The sequence below is a fragment of the Chinchilla lanigera genome, unplaced genomic scaffold (assembly GCF_000276665.1).
Source record: "Chinchilla lanigera isolate Chin_1 unplaced genomic scaffold, ChiLan1.0 scaffold00013, whole genome shotgun sequence".
Taxonomy (NCBI): Eukaryota; Metazoa; Chordata; class Mammalia; order Rodentia; family Chinchillidae; genus Chinchilla; species Chinchilla lanigera.
This window is the reverse complement of record NW_004955414.1, coordinates 29,667,059-29,685,612: the sequence shown is the minus strand read 5'-3', so window position 1 is coordinate 29,685,612 and position 18,554 is coordinate 29,667,059. Positions and strand designations below refer to the sequence as shown.

Below are 18,554 nucleotides of genomic sequence, written 5' to 3'. Positions count from 1 at the left end.
CAAAAAAAAAAAAAAGAAAACCTTATGGTTAGACATTTAAACATATGTGACATGAGCAAATGTTTGTAGTATAATGTTGCCAAATTGAATGAAATTTAGCTTAATGCTGCCTTTATGACATTTTAAGTTTGGCCTAATGGTTTTTCTACAGACTGAACTGTAACTTAATTTGATGTATCAACAGTCCATACACTGAGAGTACATTCTTAGAGCAAGTCGGCAAGTTTCAGCCAGTCATAGCAGCTAAACTTGCAGCCAGTCAAAGGTCGATGGCTTCCAAAGCATGAACATATAAGGCAAAATCCAACTACAGTCGATCTGTTCTTTCTGTATGTCACTTCCTCTTTTCTAGCTATAAATACGGAGGCCCCTGTGGTGGGGTAAAGCATTCTCAGTCATTTTTGGTCCAGACTGATGGGCAATTCATAAATTGTTTCTTTGCTCAAATCAACTGTGAAATTTATCTAATGTTTTTTAAACAGTGTTTACTTAGAAAAGCAGATTAAAAATCATATATAACTTCATTTAAAAAATATTTGTGGTCACTTCTTTATATCAAGTTATGATTGCTTTTTAACCTGCTTTTCTCAATGATAAACTGAGACTGAATTTATCACCTTCATGGCAAGAGAGGGAGAATCAGAGTTAGATTCAAAACGATCTAAAGAAATGCAGTATTTCTTTCTATGGAATGAGAGCTGCATCTATAACACATACATGCACACAGTACTAGAAAATATATTCTTAAGATATTATTCCTCCCTTCTCTAGATTTTAGAGAAAAAAATAACTAAAACTTTTAACAGTGACTTTTCCCTACCTAGTGGGTTGTAAGGACCATTTTTCATACTATTGTTATTTGAAAAAAAAATTAAAATAAATGTGTAGTATGTTTTTAATTAATTAGAAAAATAAAACTATAAACTTTTTTTCCTGTATGTTTGAATAAAGAGAAAGGGATGGGCATATGGCCTGAACTCATGATCTACTGTCCAGCTATTTCAGATGTACCCATATTAACTTTCTAAGAAGTATAATATAAACTCAACTTTAAACAATAAGCTTTTCTCACATAAAAAGTATTATATACCTTCTAAACTCTGCGAAAATTTGAAACAGACATGGTCCAAGCAAGAAATAGTCCGTTCAAATGGAGAGTAGGAGCAGGGTCTGGGAAGGCAAAGAGCTGATGCAGGACTACTGCCACCCTGTGACCGACATGGAGAAAGGGAGGGTGACAAATATAGACTCCTAGCTCCCAGTGCTTTCTCATCTCCTGCTGTTGGCTGAGTAGGAAGGGACTTTGCTGATGCAATCAACAACAGAGTGAAACAGATCTACAGAACCAACAGATAAGATCTAAGATAGGGCCTGGGGATTTAGCGCCTGCCTGGCAAGTGCAAGGTCATGAGTTCGATTCCCGGTACCGGAGGAAAAAAACCTAATATAATGCCATGAAAATCCAAGCAATTCCACAATTTTGCTACAAATATTTCCAAATTTTAAAAAATTATGCTAGAATACTAGCAACAATTTTGGGCTTCACTCTTTGGTACTCTGTAATGCATTTGGAATTATTGCTATGATGATTTCAAGTACTTTTATTCATTCACTCTTTGAACTAAACTCCATTGAGTTTGTGCGACATATTAGGGAAATATGACACAATCCTTGTACTCCAGGGACTTGTGATTTAATATATGAGATAACATGCAAATAAATTATTATGCAACCAAGTACTACATGTGTAGTAGGATATTAAAATGGAACTGTTTCAGATTTGGCTGAGGTTCCCAGAAAGTAAATTGTCAGCTATTCCTACATTCCACATTAAATGGAAATCACCAAAAGTAGAAATTTTCAATAAGGGAATGCGGGGCTGCTTTTACAACTCTTAACTGTTATGGGGAAAACTGGATCAACAGTAACCAGGGGCTCAGGAAAAGAAAGGAAATGTTATGGACACTGGTGGATCCCAGTAGCATAATCTCCAAAGTCCAAGAGCTTGTGTTATTTATAGGGTGGTGAACAGAAGTTACAAGAATGAGATAAGCTTTTGCTGGAGGCCAAGGTACAATGGGTATTTTGTGAGGAGCAAAGTGATGAGCATAGTTGTATAGGTAGCAAGTTGTTTTTAGCACATTCACAGAAGCTTCAGTTTGATGACAAATCATATAATTTAGCTGAGTTCAGCGGCAGAGAACAGAATGACTGCAGCTTTAACAAAATGGCCGCAGTGAGGTCAGGATTTCTGCCTTACAACCATTTCTAAGTCAGAAGATGGAGTTTAGAAGATTAGCCCTTTCGGTGAGCTGTGAGGGACAATGCTTTCCCTCACCTCGTGCCCAGTGAAAGAGGCTTCAAGGCTTAATGGAACCTTGATAAATGGCTCTGAGAGACGGGGGCTTTGGGGGTCAGTGGGTCAGTGTCTGGCCTGTATCTGGGGAACTCATTTATTCACTACTTATACAACACTTACTAAGTGCAAGCACTTTTCTAAGCACAGGTGAACACAGCAGAGGACAAAACAGACAAAAATTACTCGTTTTTGTGGAATCAACATTCTGGTGGAATCTGCAACATTTTGGCTGATTCTAAAGGTGAATTTTGCATCTGGATTCTACGGATCACACCCGGGCTACTGAAATGTCACATGGAATGGTGAGGAAACTTTCATACAAGGTAGCGTGTTACTCACAGATGGTGGCAATTAACAATGAACTGACAGCCGGATGAGACATCATTACCCAAATGCGAGCCAGAGATTACCAATATTTTCTCCCTGGGCTTAGAACGGAGGTGTTTCCAAAGAACCCATAAAGTAACCAGTGTCAGCCTTAAACTCCTGCCGAGCTCCGAAGAGTACTATTCCAACTCCCAATCACAGAACTGTAGCAGCCAAGCTAAGAACTTTCCACGCTTCTCTGTTTCCACGTGGAAATAGTAAGGCAATCTACCTGGTAGTGGTGAGAGGATGTTAGGAGAAAAACCTAGGCAGGGACAAAGACTGGAAATCAACCATTTCCCCTTTGCCATGGGAGGCTCAAATTGGGGGTAATAAGAAGCTTCTCCCTTAAGGGGTTGGGGTTTAGTTCAGCGGCACAGCGCCTGCCTGGCAAGTGCAAGGTCGTGAGTTCGATTCCCGATACTGGAAAAAAAAAACAACAAAAAAAGAAGCTTCTCCCTTAAAATTTTAGTATCAAATATGTTAGTTACTGATTAAGGGTGTTAAGTGAGCCAGTTCACTTCTTTTACTTGAATGTCAGGACATTTGTTACCGTATCTCACTCAAGGACCAGGCGTGCTTTCACATGTAGAAAGAAACACTATAATTATTTGCAAAATGCACCCTGTACATCTCACTTGTTCAACCTATCAGTTAGTTACTAAACAGCAATGGGATTTACATGTCTGTGGGAAAAATTTTCAACTTTGCTTTTAGAATTTACTTTCATCTGATTCTTTAAATGCTTGATATAGTTTACTAATGACTGATTAAAAAATAGAGCTCTGTCTACCGATCCAGTCCCCCTACAAAATATCTTTATTGATCATTTTTCAGTTCCTGGTTAAGAAACAAGTATCAGGCAGGCATGGTGGCACATGCTTATAATTCCGGCATTTGCGAGGTTGAAGCAGGAGGGATCCCTGTGAGATCAAGGTCAGCCTGAACTACACAGCAAGACCCTATCTAAAAAGGAAAAAAAGAAAAGGAAAAAAGAAACAAGCATCATAGTGCTTGCCTGGTTTATGTGGCTTTAATAAGTGCCTTAAATTTTAACAAAAAAGCCAATTAAATGTCCCTTCTCTTAGTCTACAAGTGGAACTTTGATAAGAACTGCTCTGAGGTGTCAGTTATTGTACTGTGAATGAAGAGTACATCACATAGCCCTAGTTATTAACATAGGTTTTAGAGTGCTAGATTCATCATTCATTCATGCATGGACGTTTCAGTGAGTGCCTACTATATTATGCCATGCTTTGTTCCAGTTACTATGAATGCCTTAGTAAAATTTAACTAAAAAATTCCTATCTTCAGATGTTTCTGTAATTCTCTGCCATTTACAATATTCTCTCTGGCCCTTTCTCTTGCAGCTTTTATTTGAGCTAGCTCTAGTAGATTTTTTTCTGTATACAAAAAAATGTTCCTTCTATAAAAAGGTAACAATAATGTATTACATTCCTACTAACAGGGAGCTCCTACAAGTCAATAATAAAATGACTAACACAATAATATAGAAAAGGAAATAGAAATTCACTAAAATAATAAAAAGCTAATAAATATATGAAAAGATTTTACTGGTGATGAAAAATTAAAATTAGAGTTTTTTCTTTTTCTATCAACTTGACAAAGGTAAAAAGTACTTTACCATTCAGTGTTGAACTATCAAGCACTATAGAATATAAACTGATATAACTTTTAGACAACTTATCATATTTAGCATAATTATAAATGTGCATTTCCTTTTGACCTCGTGATAGTGCTTTCATGAATTCATCAAAAGGTGGTAATCAGAAAAGTACACAATAGGTATGCTTGTACAAGAGTATAGTATTTTTATAATACGAAAAACTTGAAAATAATCTAACTGCTTATAAATAAGTAAATTATTGTAATTCCAGACAATGGACTATTATGCAACCTACAGACCATTATTTGCAGGCATGATGAGATAGTTATAACTTTTAAGCATGAGTTTATTTATAAAAATTTGTCATACACTTGTGTGATACAGAACTAGAGAGAAATGTGGGCATGAATTGTGAAGATGTTCATGTCACATGACATTTTTTTTGGTAGTACAGTACTGGGGATTGAAACCAGTGCTTTCCCACTGAGCTACACCCTGCCCTTTTATTCTACTGATTGTTTGATTAATTGATTGACTGGGTTTTTTTTTGAGGCAGGCCCTTGCTATGTCCTCCACGCTGACCTTGAACTCACTATGGAGCCCAGGGTGGCTTTAACCTCACAGCAATCCTCCTGCTTCAGCCTCCCTAGTGCTGGGATTACAGGCATGCATCACCTCACTAGGCCCTTTATTCTACTTTTTGAGATAGGATCTAGCTAAGTCGCTAAACTGCCCAGGCTAGGCTCAAATTTGTGAACTTCCTGCCACAATTTCAAAACAAATATTTATTTAACCAGTCACCCAACATTCACATTCATTCATTCAGCAACGTTTATTAAGCACATAATACATGCTAGGCATTATGCTAGATGTTTGGCAAACCAAATAAACTGTTTACTCAATTTAATTCACCAAAGTAACAGTGTTTTGTTTTTTTTTTTTAGTAACAGAACCTTTAAAAAATGACAATAATCGGTGTTGGTGAACTTAAGGCAATCTCATGTACTATTGAGAGTATAAATGGAATTGAAAACCTTACAATATCTACTTCATTTGAACTTACAGTTCCATTTTTAGCTACTTGTTCTTTAAAAAGGTATGGATGTACAAAAAGGTAAAGTAGTACATAAATAAACTGTTGGGGTGGGTACAAAAATACACACAATAGGGATCTCGGTAAAAAATGTTCATAATGCAGAGTATTATGCGAGTGGCGGAAAACGTTTAACACGCATAAATGTTCAAAATAGATACACGAAAAGATTTTAATAGGCACTAACTTGCAGTGAATTTAAGCAAATCAGTTAAGTAATTTGAGCCTGCTACTTTCCTTGCAAAGCGCAATTCTTAAGAACCCTTACCTTCCTGAAACTACGTAATCATCCTTTCCTATAAGAAAATTAGCAATCGGTTGATGTTAGATTGGTAGCTGTACGCAGAGCTGTCTTAAACTATTTCATCTAAGGACTTACCAAAGGATGCTCTCAAAAAGAAAAAAATACGTAATTCGTTAGAAAATGTCCATGTCTTTCCTGAGGTATTGTGCTCGGGTCTGAGAGCATAGAAAGTCATTAGTACCCTCATGAAGTTCAAAGTCTGGTGGAAGAAACCAATAATTGTAATAAAAATGCATGATCAATGGCAACAGAGTCTTGAAAAAGATGTCCAGGCAGTAAAAGGAAGAGGATTCCAAAACCGAACGTACACAAACGTACACAAATAAGATACTCAAGGAAGAGTATAGCTGACACACACAAACGGCCCGTTGTTTGTTTGCTTTTCTGTAACCTACTTCTTCTCAGTTATACAATTCCCCAAATCTCTGCGGACAGTGAAGGAGAGGTTGAGAGGCACAAGGAGAACACCCGGTGTCGCAGCAGGGGTCTCGAGGCCGTCTATCCATAGGGATGAGAAACTGGCGCGAATCTGCAATACTCGGAATCTCGCTGAGGCTACAAGAAGGGTAATACAACAGGATACACAGCAGATCTGCTTAGCTGCTGCTCCAAACCCAGGTTTTCCCGCCAATCTCAGTTTTGTACTTTCCAAGGCCCCGCCCACACCCGCGAGGCGCGCTGGGAGGTTTGAGAGTCCGCAAACCCAGACACCTTATCGATATCTCTGGAATGGACTGCCCTACCCTGCGCCGCCGCCGTCAAAATCCCACAGACCTCTCGGTCGATCGCCGAGCGGAAGTTTCGACAGCTCTCCTCGATTCGCCGCTTTGCAGGAGGCTCGTAGCCTGGTCCGCGCCCGAACTATGGTGGGTTGAATCCTGCTTCTCAGAAGGTTTAGGGCCGAGGTCCCGGGACTGTGGAATGGTGATCTTACTCTCTGATTATCCTTAGGGTGGTCCAGGGCCACGAGGCATGGGAACCTCAGCTTAACGGAAGGCTCAGGCCGTGATTCAGCATCTCCGGCCTGGCCGGGGCAGCGGCGGTCGGTAGTCGGTAGTCGGTGCGGCCTTTTTGCGCACGGTTTATTTCACTTTCCGCGGGGCCTCTAGCACACGTTCCGTGGTCATTTAATCCAGTTTGGAGTACATCCCAAGCGTTCTTGAAGGGCCTCTCGTGCTATCTTTGGGACCGAAGAGAACTTAGAGACCTAACTGGGAGGCCTCCCGGCATCGTAGGTGCGGGTTTGACCATGATTGGTGTTTGGCTCACATCCATTTACCTAGTGTGCCCTTCTCGTTTATCTGTATCCTAACGCACCAGCAGAAAAGGCTCTTTGCAGTCACTTTGCCTAGTTGTCTAGGGCTCTCGGCTTCCACTGAGTCTGACACTCCAGGCAGGGCTCGACCTTCTTACCCCATGGTGATTCTGCCACGTACTGATCGATTTACTTTAATAATGTCATTATACCACTAATGGTTTTATCGCTGTAGCTATTTGTATCCACCCTTAAATTCCTGAGAACTTTTTTTGTTTTATTCACACAATATATTTGTTGCTACAAAGCTCTTTCACAAGGTACAAGTACAGTTTGAGTTAAAAGATACATCAGACACGTCATTAATCATAGTGTGAGAATAGAAAGATGTGTAAAGAACTGTGGAAGCGTATGTTGGAATTTGAGGAGAAACGATGGAGAAGACTTCAAGAGATCTGAACCAATTTAAAGAGAAGGAATGGCTTTTAACCGCTTATTAGGGCCTGGTGTAACAGAACAGCATAAGCAGAAATAGGAAGAAAAGTTAATGCACGTGAGCATTAGCAATTACTTGCTCAAAAGGAATGCAGTGGAGAGTGGCAGGGTAAGAAGTTGCAAAGGTAGGACCCATCTAATCGGCTTCTGCCTCCCCACCAGCTCTTGGTAAGTGTAGACTAGCCTTGCAGTATTGAGTGTAGTAACACTGTTCCAGTGAGAGTGCCTCAACAGAATGGCTTTAATTTTGAATGGAAACATGCAAGCACATTTCTTAATAATAAGAGTTGGGATTTGTAATGTTCATATTAATGTCTTTTTTTCTTTTACTTTCAGTTTCGTAACCAGTATGATAATGATGTCACTGTTTGGAGCCCTCAGGTAAAAATTAGTATTTCTATGAAGTGGTTTTGAATAGCTACAACAGGTTTAGAAACTTGTGAGATGGTAGGCTGTGAAAAAAATACTATCATTTTAGACACAACTGGAACTTAAATTTATAATTAAAATAAGTTTCCTGGTTTTAAAAGTATGATTTGAAATTTATACTTACCCAAGCTTTGGGAAATCTAATTTTTAATTTATAAAAGGATCTTCTAGGTCACTCCAAGATGTGTTATGTTTTTGTCTTTAGGGCAGGATTCATCAAATTGAATATGCAATGGAAGCTGTTAAACAAGGTTCTGCCACAGTTGGTCTGAAATCAAAAACCCATGCAGTGTTGGTTGCATTGAAGGTAAGAAAAGCAATAAATATACCTTCTTCCTTTAGAAGATAGAACTAACAAATGTAAATTTCGCTGTGTAAGCAATAAAATTGGAAACTTATTCTTATATCATACAATGTCTTTATTTAGAGGGCACAGTCAGAGCTTGCAGCTCACCAGAAAAAAATTCTCCATGTTGACAACCATATTGGTATCTCTATTGCGGGACTTACTGCTGATGCTAGACTCTTATGGTACGTATGCTCATGAAAAACAAAAGCAACATCCCTTTTCATTCATATTGGATTACATTTCTACAGAAGATACAGATACTTTAGGAAGTTGTTTGCCAGAATATTTTTGACCTTAGTGGGTTAGCATTTCCATTTCTTGGTTCGTGTGATAGTAACTAATAACAGAATTAAACACACTAATATTAACACTTTCAGAAGTTACTGAATAGTGTGATACTTACTAAGGCAGTATATTTTCTTTGAAGCTATGTATGCCTAAGATACTGACACTTTTGTCTGTTGTTAAGGATGAGCCAAACCACCCTTCTTTAATACTTCGGTATTTAGTGGACATTTATTTTTTGCAAAGCTCAATAGTGGATAAGGTAGGGTACAGAAAATTGATTCCAACATAGATTTTGTCTTCAAGGAACGTAAAATCTAGTTTATCTATAATACAAGATAGAAAGTGAAAAAAGTAACAAGTAAATTTCTATAAACATCCAAAGGAGATAAAAAGTATTTCTAGTTAAGAAGCAATATATAAATTAAGTATATCTTTAAAGTCATACAGGTTGAATTCTCACTTCACCACCTATTGTCTAAGATTGGGATAATTACCCAATCAGTAAATTTGTATTTTCTTTTTGAAGATTATTGTTAAATAGCCTCACACACAGAGCACTTAATACTGCCTTTCAGGTAGTATGTGAATGTGTGTTTAGGATAAGAGGTAGTTAGCCAAAAGCTAAGCTCTTGATATGATTAGAGAACAGTAAGAGAAAATTCTAATGCCGTTGTTCATGACTTTCCAGTTATATGGCCAGTCCCTTACTCTTTTAAATCAATGGTATATTCACGCTATTATGGGTTTTTGCCTGCTCCTAAAAATGTACAGTGTGTTATATTGTCAAACATTTAACCCCATTGCCTAAAATATGGACATGCCAGCATATAATTAATATAAAAATTTTATGAATGAGATATAGTGTATGGTTTTGGTACTAACTCATTGAAGTATGGTGTGTATTTTGTGCTTACAATGCATTTCAGTTTAGATACTTTTTAATGACTCAATAGCCACATGTGATTCATGCCTACCATATGGGCACTGCAGTTGTAGATACTCTTGAACTTGACTTGAAAGTGATGAACAGATAGCTTGGTTCCTGTAGTCAGCATTGGATCATCAAGTACTGGGTTTGTATCTCTATAGTAGGTGCCTAGCATGCACAAAGCCCTGTGTTTAGCCCCAGCACCACACACAAAAAAGGTCAGATCATCAGCTGTGATATATACATATCAGACAAAGTAACGTGGGAAGAAAAGGGGGGTATCTTTTTCTTGTAGTTTATTCTCTAATAGGTATGAATTCCCTTTTCCCCAATGTTAACATTGCTCAAATCTTTTCAGGTTTAATGTTAAAAAACAGCAAATTATTGTCTGATATCTCCTGTAAAGCTGTTTATGAAGAGAAGTAACATTGTCAGGAACATACAAAGATATCTTCTGCTTTGGATTCTATTTTTTGTAATTGGTCTATTGGGGAAATTTTAATCTGTTTTCAGTATAAAAGAAAATAGGGCCCAGGGATATAGCTCAGTGGCATAAGTGCCTGCCTGGTAAGCGTGAGGTCATGAGTTCAATTCCCAACACCAAAACATAAAAATAAAAGAAAGTAGGTACTCTTCCTGGTTCAAGATGTAAAAATTAAGACAAACTTGCTGGCAGTAGAAATGATAAGAGAGAGTGTTCTTTTTTATTTGCTTGGTTTTCCTTCTCTGTAAGTGCTCTGAGACAGATGTAGAGCTAAAAGATAGTTCTATTTTTATTTTGAGGTATAGTCTCTGTAAGTTATCCATCCTGGCCTTGAACTTGTGATTCTCCTGCCTCAGCCTCCTGAGTAGCTGGGATTACAGGCATGCACCAGTGTGCCTGTCAATTCATTCATTTTTAAAACCTCATATGGAGAGCTGAGTGTGGTGGCACACACCTGTAATCCCAGTACTTGGGAGGCTGAGGCAGGTGGATCACTGTGAATTAAAGGCCAGCCTGGGCTACAGCTGAACTACATAGACTCTGTCTCAAAAAAACAACAAGAAAACCTCATGTGGTGCTAAGGATAATGGTACACACCTGTAATCCTTACACTGTGGGCAAGCGATTGAGATAAGAGAATCACAAATACAAGCCCAGCCTGGACAATTCAGCAACTTGGTGAGATCCTGTCTCAAAATTTAAAAAATGGTTTGGGGATGTAGTTCAGTACAAAGGCCCTCAGTTCAATCCCCAGGACAAACAACCAAAGGAACCAACCAAACAAAATAACCCTCATATGGTCCCAGAACACAAAAAATACATCCTGGTGGCCTTGTCTTTCTTACCTGTCTGATCTCCTTATATGGATGTAATCCATGAAAATGTTTAGAAGGAAGCAAAGTGAAATCATACTGCTTTGCTCAGGTAGGAGTAGCTCTCTATAATTTTAAATAAGTGATTTTTCTTGTTCTTTTTTAGTAATTTTATGCGACAGGAGTGTTTGGATTCCAGATTCGTATTTGACAGGCCACTTCCTGTGTCTCGTCTTGTATCTCTAATTGGAAGCAGTATCCTTTTTATGTTAGCATTTATGGTTTTGGTACTTAATTGGTGTATTAGTTTTTAAAAATAACGATAATACATATTACAGCTACAACTGTAAAAAGTTTAAGGCATTGTGTTGTTCTTTCATTAGCTTCCGGTTTTAGCAAAACAATCCAAGCATCATTATTAAAGGATATTTAAAATTTCTTTTTGGTTCTAGAAATCCCAAGGAGTCTTGGATCACTTCTGTCCAAAATAAAAGAGGTTCTACATGGAAGAGATGATTTTGTTTATTGGTGCTCATCTCTAGGATTGATGCAGTCAAACAGGTTGTAATGTTAGGCTAAAGAACGGTTGTATTTTATTTTTTTATTCCTGTGGATTATGCAACAATTGAGAAAGAGGCTAGAGATGTTTATTAATAATGTTTAATTTGAAAATAATGGTAACACTTTATTCTTTGTTAGAGCATGCTCTTTAACTAATTTAGAGACCCAGATACCAACACAGCGGTATGGCCGGAGACCATATGGTGTTGGGCTGCTTATTGCTGGTTATGATGTAAGTTTCTGTTACATTTTAGTGATTTTTTAAAAGCCAATAAGATGTTTTTGTGGTTTTTTTTTTTTTTTTTTTAGCTCAACTGAAGTCCAGAATTAATGTGGTGTACTTATTTCCATTTGTAGGATATGGGCCCTCACATTTTCCAGACCTGTCCATCTGCTAACTATTTTGACTGCAGAGCTATGTCTATTGGAGCCCGTTCTCAATCAGCTCGTACTTACTTGGAGAGACATATGTCTGAATTTATGGAGTGTAAGTGATGGCTTTGTGTGGTTTGGTTTTGATTTTGCCTCCCCCAGTCTTTATATAGTGAATAAATGTAGCATCCTAAATGAAAGCTCAGCATAATAGAAGGAGTTTTTTAAAAAATTAAGCCCTGGAAGTGTTTATGTTTCTGGCACACATACTAGTTTTTATTCCTTCCGGTTACCACAGTAGTTTCAATCACCAGTAGAACTTTTTAAAAGTATACATGTTTCCCCAACCTTTATAGTTTTGGTTCATTTGGTTTAAACTGTCCCAGATAGAATTGAAGACAACTGTACTAATTGCCATTTGTAAGTTGTGTGTACAACTTCTACTGTTCTGTGATTCTGTTCCAATTTTAAGCCACATGTACATTTCTTCATTAAATAGTCCACAAATACCAAACAGAAGGCAGTGTAGTCATGGAAAGAAAGGTAAGCGCTGCAAAACGGTAGGTCAGGTTTTCAAGTGCTTTTCTTCACATTGGAAAGAGAGTTAGGATCAAGGCTTTAACATTGTCTTACAAGTTTTCATGTGATAATACAGTATTCTGTGGAGGAACTATTTGAGGCTCAGTAAATACAGAGAAAAACAATTCTCTCATTAACATTACTCAAAGCAAATTGTGTATAGGATGATAATAGGTTTAACTGTGGGGAAAGTGAGTGTTAGCTGGATATAGTGTTACACACCTACAGTTCCTGGCACTGTGGGAAGCTCAGGCAAGAAGATCACAAGTTTGAGCTCAGCCTGTGTAGTTTAGCAACTTAGCAGAACTCTCAAAATAAAAAAGGGCTGGGGAGTAGTTTAGTGCAAAGGCTCTGGATTCAATTCCCAATAATGAAAAAAAATTGCAAGTTCTAGAACCAGGTAACCTTGAGAAATACCGGATTAAAGGTTAGTATTTCAAATAATGATAACTAGTTGGGGATTCCCATTATTGCTCCACATTTGGAAATTAACGAAGACTCATAAGACTCATCACACACTTATACTCACAGTTTAGATTTAGAGCAGCATAAGAGCCAGCTGTGTGCAGACCTCCTTATACACTGCCCATCTCAGAAGAGGTTGCAGAGCATATATTTCTGCCCAGGGAAGCTCATCGGAAACTCAGTATCCAAAGTTTAATTGACAGTTGGTCACTTGAGCACATTCCAGCCTGGATAAGTAATTAGTAAGAATTTTATTGAATCTGTAGATCATTTTGGAAGTATTGCTCCTGTTTTAATACAGAGATGGTCCCCAACTTAGGATAGTTCCACTTACAAATTTTAGACTTTATGATGATGTGAAAGCAATATGCATTCAGTAAAAAATGAACTTAGATTTTAAATTTTGATCTTTTTCCTGGGCTAGCCGTATGTGGTAAGATACTATTTCATGATTCAGGGCAGCGAGCAACAGATCCCAGTGGGCCATATGATTAATCACAAGGTTAAACAACTAAGCTGTGGCATTAGGTAGGTTAGGAGTATTAAATATATTTTTTACTTATTTTCACTTTACAATGGTTTTATCAGGGTGTAACCCTATCATAAGTCAAAAAGCATCTATACAAGCCTTCTAATCTCTGAACATCAAATGTCTTTCCATTTACTTAGGTCTTTAATTTTTTTAATGTCTTATAATTTTCACTATGCATGCCTTGTGGTTTTTGTTAAATTTATTCATAAGTATTTTATTGGTGTTAAAGATGAAGACAATTTTCTTAATTTTATTTACAGATCATTTATTGTCAGAATGTTGACATACAGTTGATTTTTATATATTGATCTTGTGTCCTGCAACCTTGCTGAACTCATTTATTAGTTATAGTAATGTTACACTGATTGACATTTCAAATGTTAAACTAACTTTGCATTCCTGAGAAAAGAACCCACTTGATCATGACGTATAATCCTTTTCCTGTGTTGCTGGGTTTAGTCTGTAGTATTTTATTGAGGCTTTTCATGTCTGTGGTCATAAAGGCAATTGGTTTGTAGTTTTCTACCATAACTTTATCTGGTTTTGGTATCAGAGTGTCTTAGTTACTTTTCTCATTGCTGAGACCAAATACTCAGTGTCCAAGTTAATGTAGGAAGGGTTTATTTGGCTCAGAGTTTGTAGAGGTTTCAGTCTATAATTGGCTTAAGGGAAGGGTGGCTTGGCAGAGGGGCATCTGGAGAAACAGTTTATGGCAGCAGAAGACAGCAAAAGCAAGCAAGGGAAAACAAGCTTCTCTCTATCCCTGATGTTGTATGCAGACTACCTGTCCTAGGGTGGGTGTAGCACTCATACCCCTAATCCCAGCATTGAACCTTGACTCAGTCACAGACTCTAGACTCAGCTCCCTCTGGAAATGCCTAAGACTGTATGAGGCTTTGGAGGGACATTTAGACACAACCTATAACACAGAGTTATACTGAATGAGTGGGATATCCCTTTTTATAAAAAGCAAATACAGGGACTAGCATTTCCGTAGGACACATTCAACAAAAGTGTGACTGACACTTGTCAATCAGGATTTTTATTTAACCTAGCCAAAGAGCAGGTCAGACTTAGTAACAAAAATTACATTTCTTCTTAATAATTCAATAATAATCATCAGTGTTGATTGCTGTTAGGTTATATGACTAGGTTTAAACTTTTGACTATTTTTATTGTGGTAAGTTTAATGTATAATACTACAATTTCAGACTGTAGACTTCATAAAAAGAAGTATAGTCTGCTGAAATGAAGAAAATAATTGTTAATTTATTACATCTAGGCAATTTAAATGAACTGGTTAAGCATGGTCTGCGTGCCTTAAGAGAGACACTTCCTGCAGAGCAGGACCTGACTACTAAGGTAAATAGCATGTTTTCCAGTTGTGGATATTAATATTACAGTTTAATTTTCTGTTGCATAAATGTAAGTAATAGAAGAGTATATACTCACATTCTGAAAATTTCTTCCCTTGAAGCTATTCTTCCCTTGAAGCTATTCACTAAATAATTTGATTTTGAAATGTTACTTTTTTAAATGTTTCTTTTTGATATAGAGAAATAAAACCAGTAAGTCTGCTATAGAATGTATCCCCACCCCCAGGAGAAATCCATATGTTTGTATTATTAATGTGTTTAGCAAATATGTATATATTGAGTCCTTATCAATGCCATGTTCTAGGCATTGAGAATATGATAATCACAGCAAAGATCTTGGCCTTCATTGTACATATATTCTGGTGAGGAGAGATAGACAATAGACACATAAGTTAATTATGTAGTACATTAGAAGGTAATAAACGCTATAGGAAAACTGGCTAATACTGAAAAGAATGAGTAATTGCCTTCAAGAAGATAGTGTGCAGATGGAACTTAAAATAGGATAATCAGTGGAGCATGGTGATAGAATGATCAGTATGTGCCTGTGATCCTAACACTGGAGGCTGAGGCAGGAGAAGCACCAAGAGCTTGAGGTCAGCCTGGGCTATGTAGTGAGTTCAAAGCTAGCCTGGGCTACTTAGTGGAAACCTGTATTAAAAAACTAAAAAGAGACTAAGCAAGATGACCAGAGAAGTAGGAGGAAAACTAGAAAATGATGCATCCTTAAAAGCAAATGAAACTTTCAAGGAACAGAGGATTAGAAACTAATAGATCACGAAAGGTGGTTTAGCAGTGATGTCTGTAAGGACTTGCCAAGACAGTCTTACTGATGGTTGGAGCAAAAGCCTGATAGGAATGCAATCGGGGGAGAATGGGAGAGGAGAAGTTCGAGATAGCTCTTTGGAGGTGTTTCTAATGCAGATCCAGAGAAACAGAGTGGTAGTTGGAAAAGATACAGTAAAGGTTTTCCTTGTTTTGGTTTTTTAAGCTGGAAGAAATGATATCACATTTGCTGTATAGTTGTAAAAAGTACTGAGTCTGAAAGAAAGCACTTATGCAGGAGAATAATGAGAAAAACTGCTTAAAGCAGATCCTTTAACAGTACACTGGTGGGAAGGTTGGCCTGACAGCGGAAATTGGACTACTCATTCATTGTAATTTGAAAGAAGAGAATCTAGAGCTGTAGGTACAGGAAAGAGCGGATACAAAAAGAGAGTTGTCCAGTAGCAAAGGAGACTGAAGGGTACAAGAACTGGAATAGTATAATCCAGAAAGAAGCCACTAAGGCCTAGTTGACGCTAATAATCGTAATAAAAGTGAGATTAGTCAGCATTATAAAGCCATTTTGCTATAGTCATTGGGTAATTATTATTTAATGTCAATGTGAAGAGTTTATAGCCTGGAGAATCTTTTTTTAAACAATGTTTCTTTAGGGTTTCTCATGGTAACCAAAAGTGAATATTAAATCTGTAACTCACAAGGGCCTACTAGTCCATCTCTTTTTCCTACGTATAAGTAGCTTTTAAAGTCTCCAATTCAAGTGCTCTATAAATTTTTATGTTGTGATTTTTGTCCAGCATTTTATTATAAACACTTTTGTGACCTTAATTCTCTTTTTAATTTTTTTTTTATTTTTACCATTTCCTCCCTCAGAATGTTTCCATTGGAATTGTTGGTAAAGACTTGGAATTCACGATCTATGATGATGATGATGTGTCTCCATTCCTGGAAGGTCTTGAAGAAAGACCACAGAGAAAGGCACAGGTATATAATGAATCATAACACAAGAGACTTTAGTTCTGTCCTAAGCTGCTGTTCCTCCCACAACTGTGTAAATAAACCATTTTTATCTTTAATTATTGAAATGGGCCCATAACTTAAATGGTGATAGAAAAATTAAGAACTGAATAAAGTAAAATATTGAGGGGGCAATGATCTCCATAAACACAAAAAAGGGAAGAGTTAATGATGTGGATGTGTATTGCTATGTAATAAGCTACTTAGAAGTGTAAAACAACAGACATTGTTTCTCACAATTCTGTGGCTAATGTGGGCCCAGCTCAGTGGTTCTTTTGCCATTCTCACTTGGGTTCTCACAGGTGCTGCAGTTAGATGTGGAGTGTGCTGGAACATCCAAGATGACCACATATATGTCTTCTGCCTTCACCCTCTGGATGTCTTAGAGGGACAGCTGGAAGGCTAGGTCCTTTCTCTGATAGATGTCTAGACCTACCTATCTAGGTATATAGTCTAAGAAACAGGGCCTCTGTAGGTAAGGTGGTGACTCAGCTTGCAGAAAAGCTCAAAAGTGCAAGCTGCCAGCCATTGGCACAGCACCACCTCGGCACATTCTTTTGGTTAAAGGGAGTCACAGGGCCTGCCCTGATTCTTTGTGAGTGGGGAAGTATCAAGAATAGTAGTTTTTTTAAAAAAAGCAACTGGGTGTGGTGGCACACACCTGTAATCCCAGTACTTGGGAGGCTGAAGGCAGGAGGGTTGCCATGAGTTCAAGGCTGGTCTGGGCTCCATAGTAAGTTCAAGGCCAGCCTGAACTACAGAACAAGACCCTGTCTTAAAAAAAAAAAAAAAACAAAAGCCAGGTGCATTAGTGAATCTTAGGTAAGTAAAATTTAAGTCTTTTGGCTCAATGTTTAGGATGTACAAACTTGAAAAAGGTACTGTTAGCCGGACTTGGTTGCACACACCAAGCCCAGCACTTGGGAGGCTTAGGAGGACTGCTGCAAATTCAAGCCCAACCTAGGTTACATTGTGAGTTCAAGGTTAGGCTGAACTATGTAGTGAAACTGTCTCAAAAAAAAGTACTGTTGGGAAGAATGCTATGAATGCCGTGTAACTGGTTTGTTTGAATGTATTTTTGCTATTTATTATTGGTAAAAGGGAAAAGGGTGTCAAAAAAATTACTGGGTGGATATTAAGCTTAGCAATAATGTAAGGAAGGCTTTTAATTTTTGAGCAAGACAAAGTATGATAAAATTATGGAATTGTTCAATGAGTTTTGGGTTTTCTGAACTGAAATTTATTTTTATATATTTGTCTTTCAAGATATCTCCCAACCTTTTTTTCTCATTCATTTTTTATAATATTTGTGGTTAGGAATATATATTGATCAAGTGTTCGCTTTACATCTTTTTTCTTCCCTCTTAAGCCTGCACAACCTGCGGATGAACCTGCAGAAAAAGCTGATGAACCAATGGAACATTAGTAAACCAGTCTCTGTGTGTCGTCAGATATGTAAGAATGCAGGAACACATACTGATGACAGTAATCTATACTTTGAACCAAAAGATGCAGAGTGTGGAATTGGTATGTTTTAGGAATCAGTCCAGATATGTTTTTTCCAACCAACCTCCCTGAAACCATATAATGAGGTGCAGTTTTCTTTAAGGGGGTCTGTATAATCATTTTCTAAAAAGTATAGGTATACCAATGTTTTTATATGAAGAAAATAGTGTCTTTGCAGTTTTAAAGACAACTGTGAAATAAAACTGTTTCACTTCCTGGTGTGTTGATTTTTTTGGTTTTTAAGTAGTTTCCACCATAAATAGTGGAAAGGAGGACTGCTGCAAGTTGAAGCCCAACCTAGACTACATAGTGAGTTTAAGGTCAGGCTGAACTACATAGTGAAACTGTCTCAAAAAAAACCACTGTTGGGAAGAATGCTATGAATGCCATGTAACTGGTTGTTTTGAACGTATTTTTGCTATTTATTATTGGTAAAAGGGAAAAGGGTACCAAAAAAATTACTGGGTGGATATTAAGCTTAGCAATAATGTAAGAAAGGCTTTTGATTTTTGAGCAAGACTAGTAGTCTAGAATTACAGTTAGTCATTTGCCATGTTTGCCAGATTATATTGCC

The 18,554-nt window shown here is 37.5% G+C and overlaps 1 protein-coding gene across 1 annotated transcript; it reads left to right on the top strand.

Annotated features, from left to right (window-relative positions):
• The first annotated feature begins 6,102 nt into the window (after positions 1-6,102).
• Psma1 (proteasome subunit alpha 1) lies at positions 6,103-18,196 on the top strand. The gene is made up of 10 exons (XM_005380332.2): positions 6,103-6,615; positions 7,836-7,880; positions 8,134-8,235; positions 8,356-8,459; positions 10,956-11,044; positions 11,512-11,582; positions 11,708-11,837; positions 14,581-14,660; positions 16,331-16,441; positions 17,844-18,196. Exons 1-10 carry the CDS (start codon positions 6,613-6,615, stop codon positions 17,898-17,900), a joined length of 792 nt encoding a protein of 263 aa, XP_005380389.1. The 5' UTR covers positions 6,103-6,612; the 3' UTR covers positions 17,901-18,196.
• Positions 18,197-18,554: the final 358 nt, after the last annotated feature.

Coding starts and splice junctions, on each gene's coding strand:
- Psma1 (XM_005380332.2), top strand. Junction 11,583..11,707: donor TGCTTATTGCTGGTTATGAT/GTAAGTTTCTGT, acceptor TTCCATTTGTAG/GATATGGGCCCTCACATTTT. Junction 16,442..17,843: donor GACCACAGAGAAAGGCACAG/GTATATAATGAA, acceptor TTCCCTCTTAAG/CCTGCACAACCTGCGGATGA.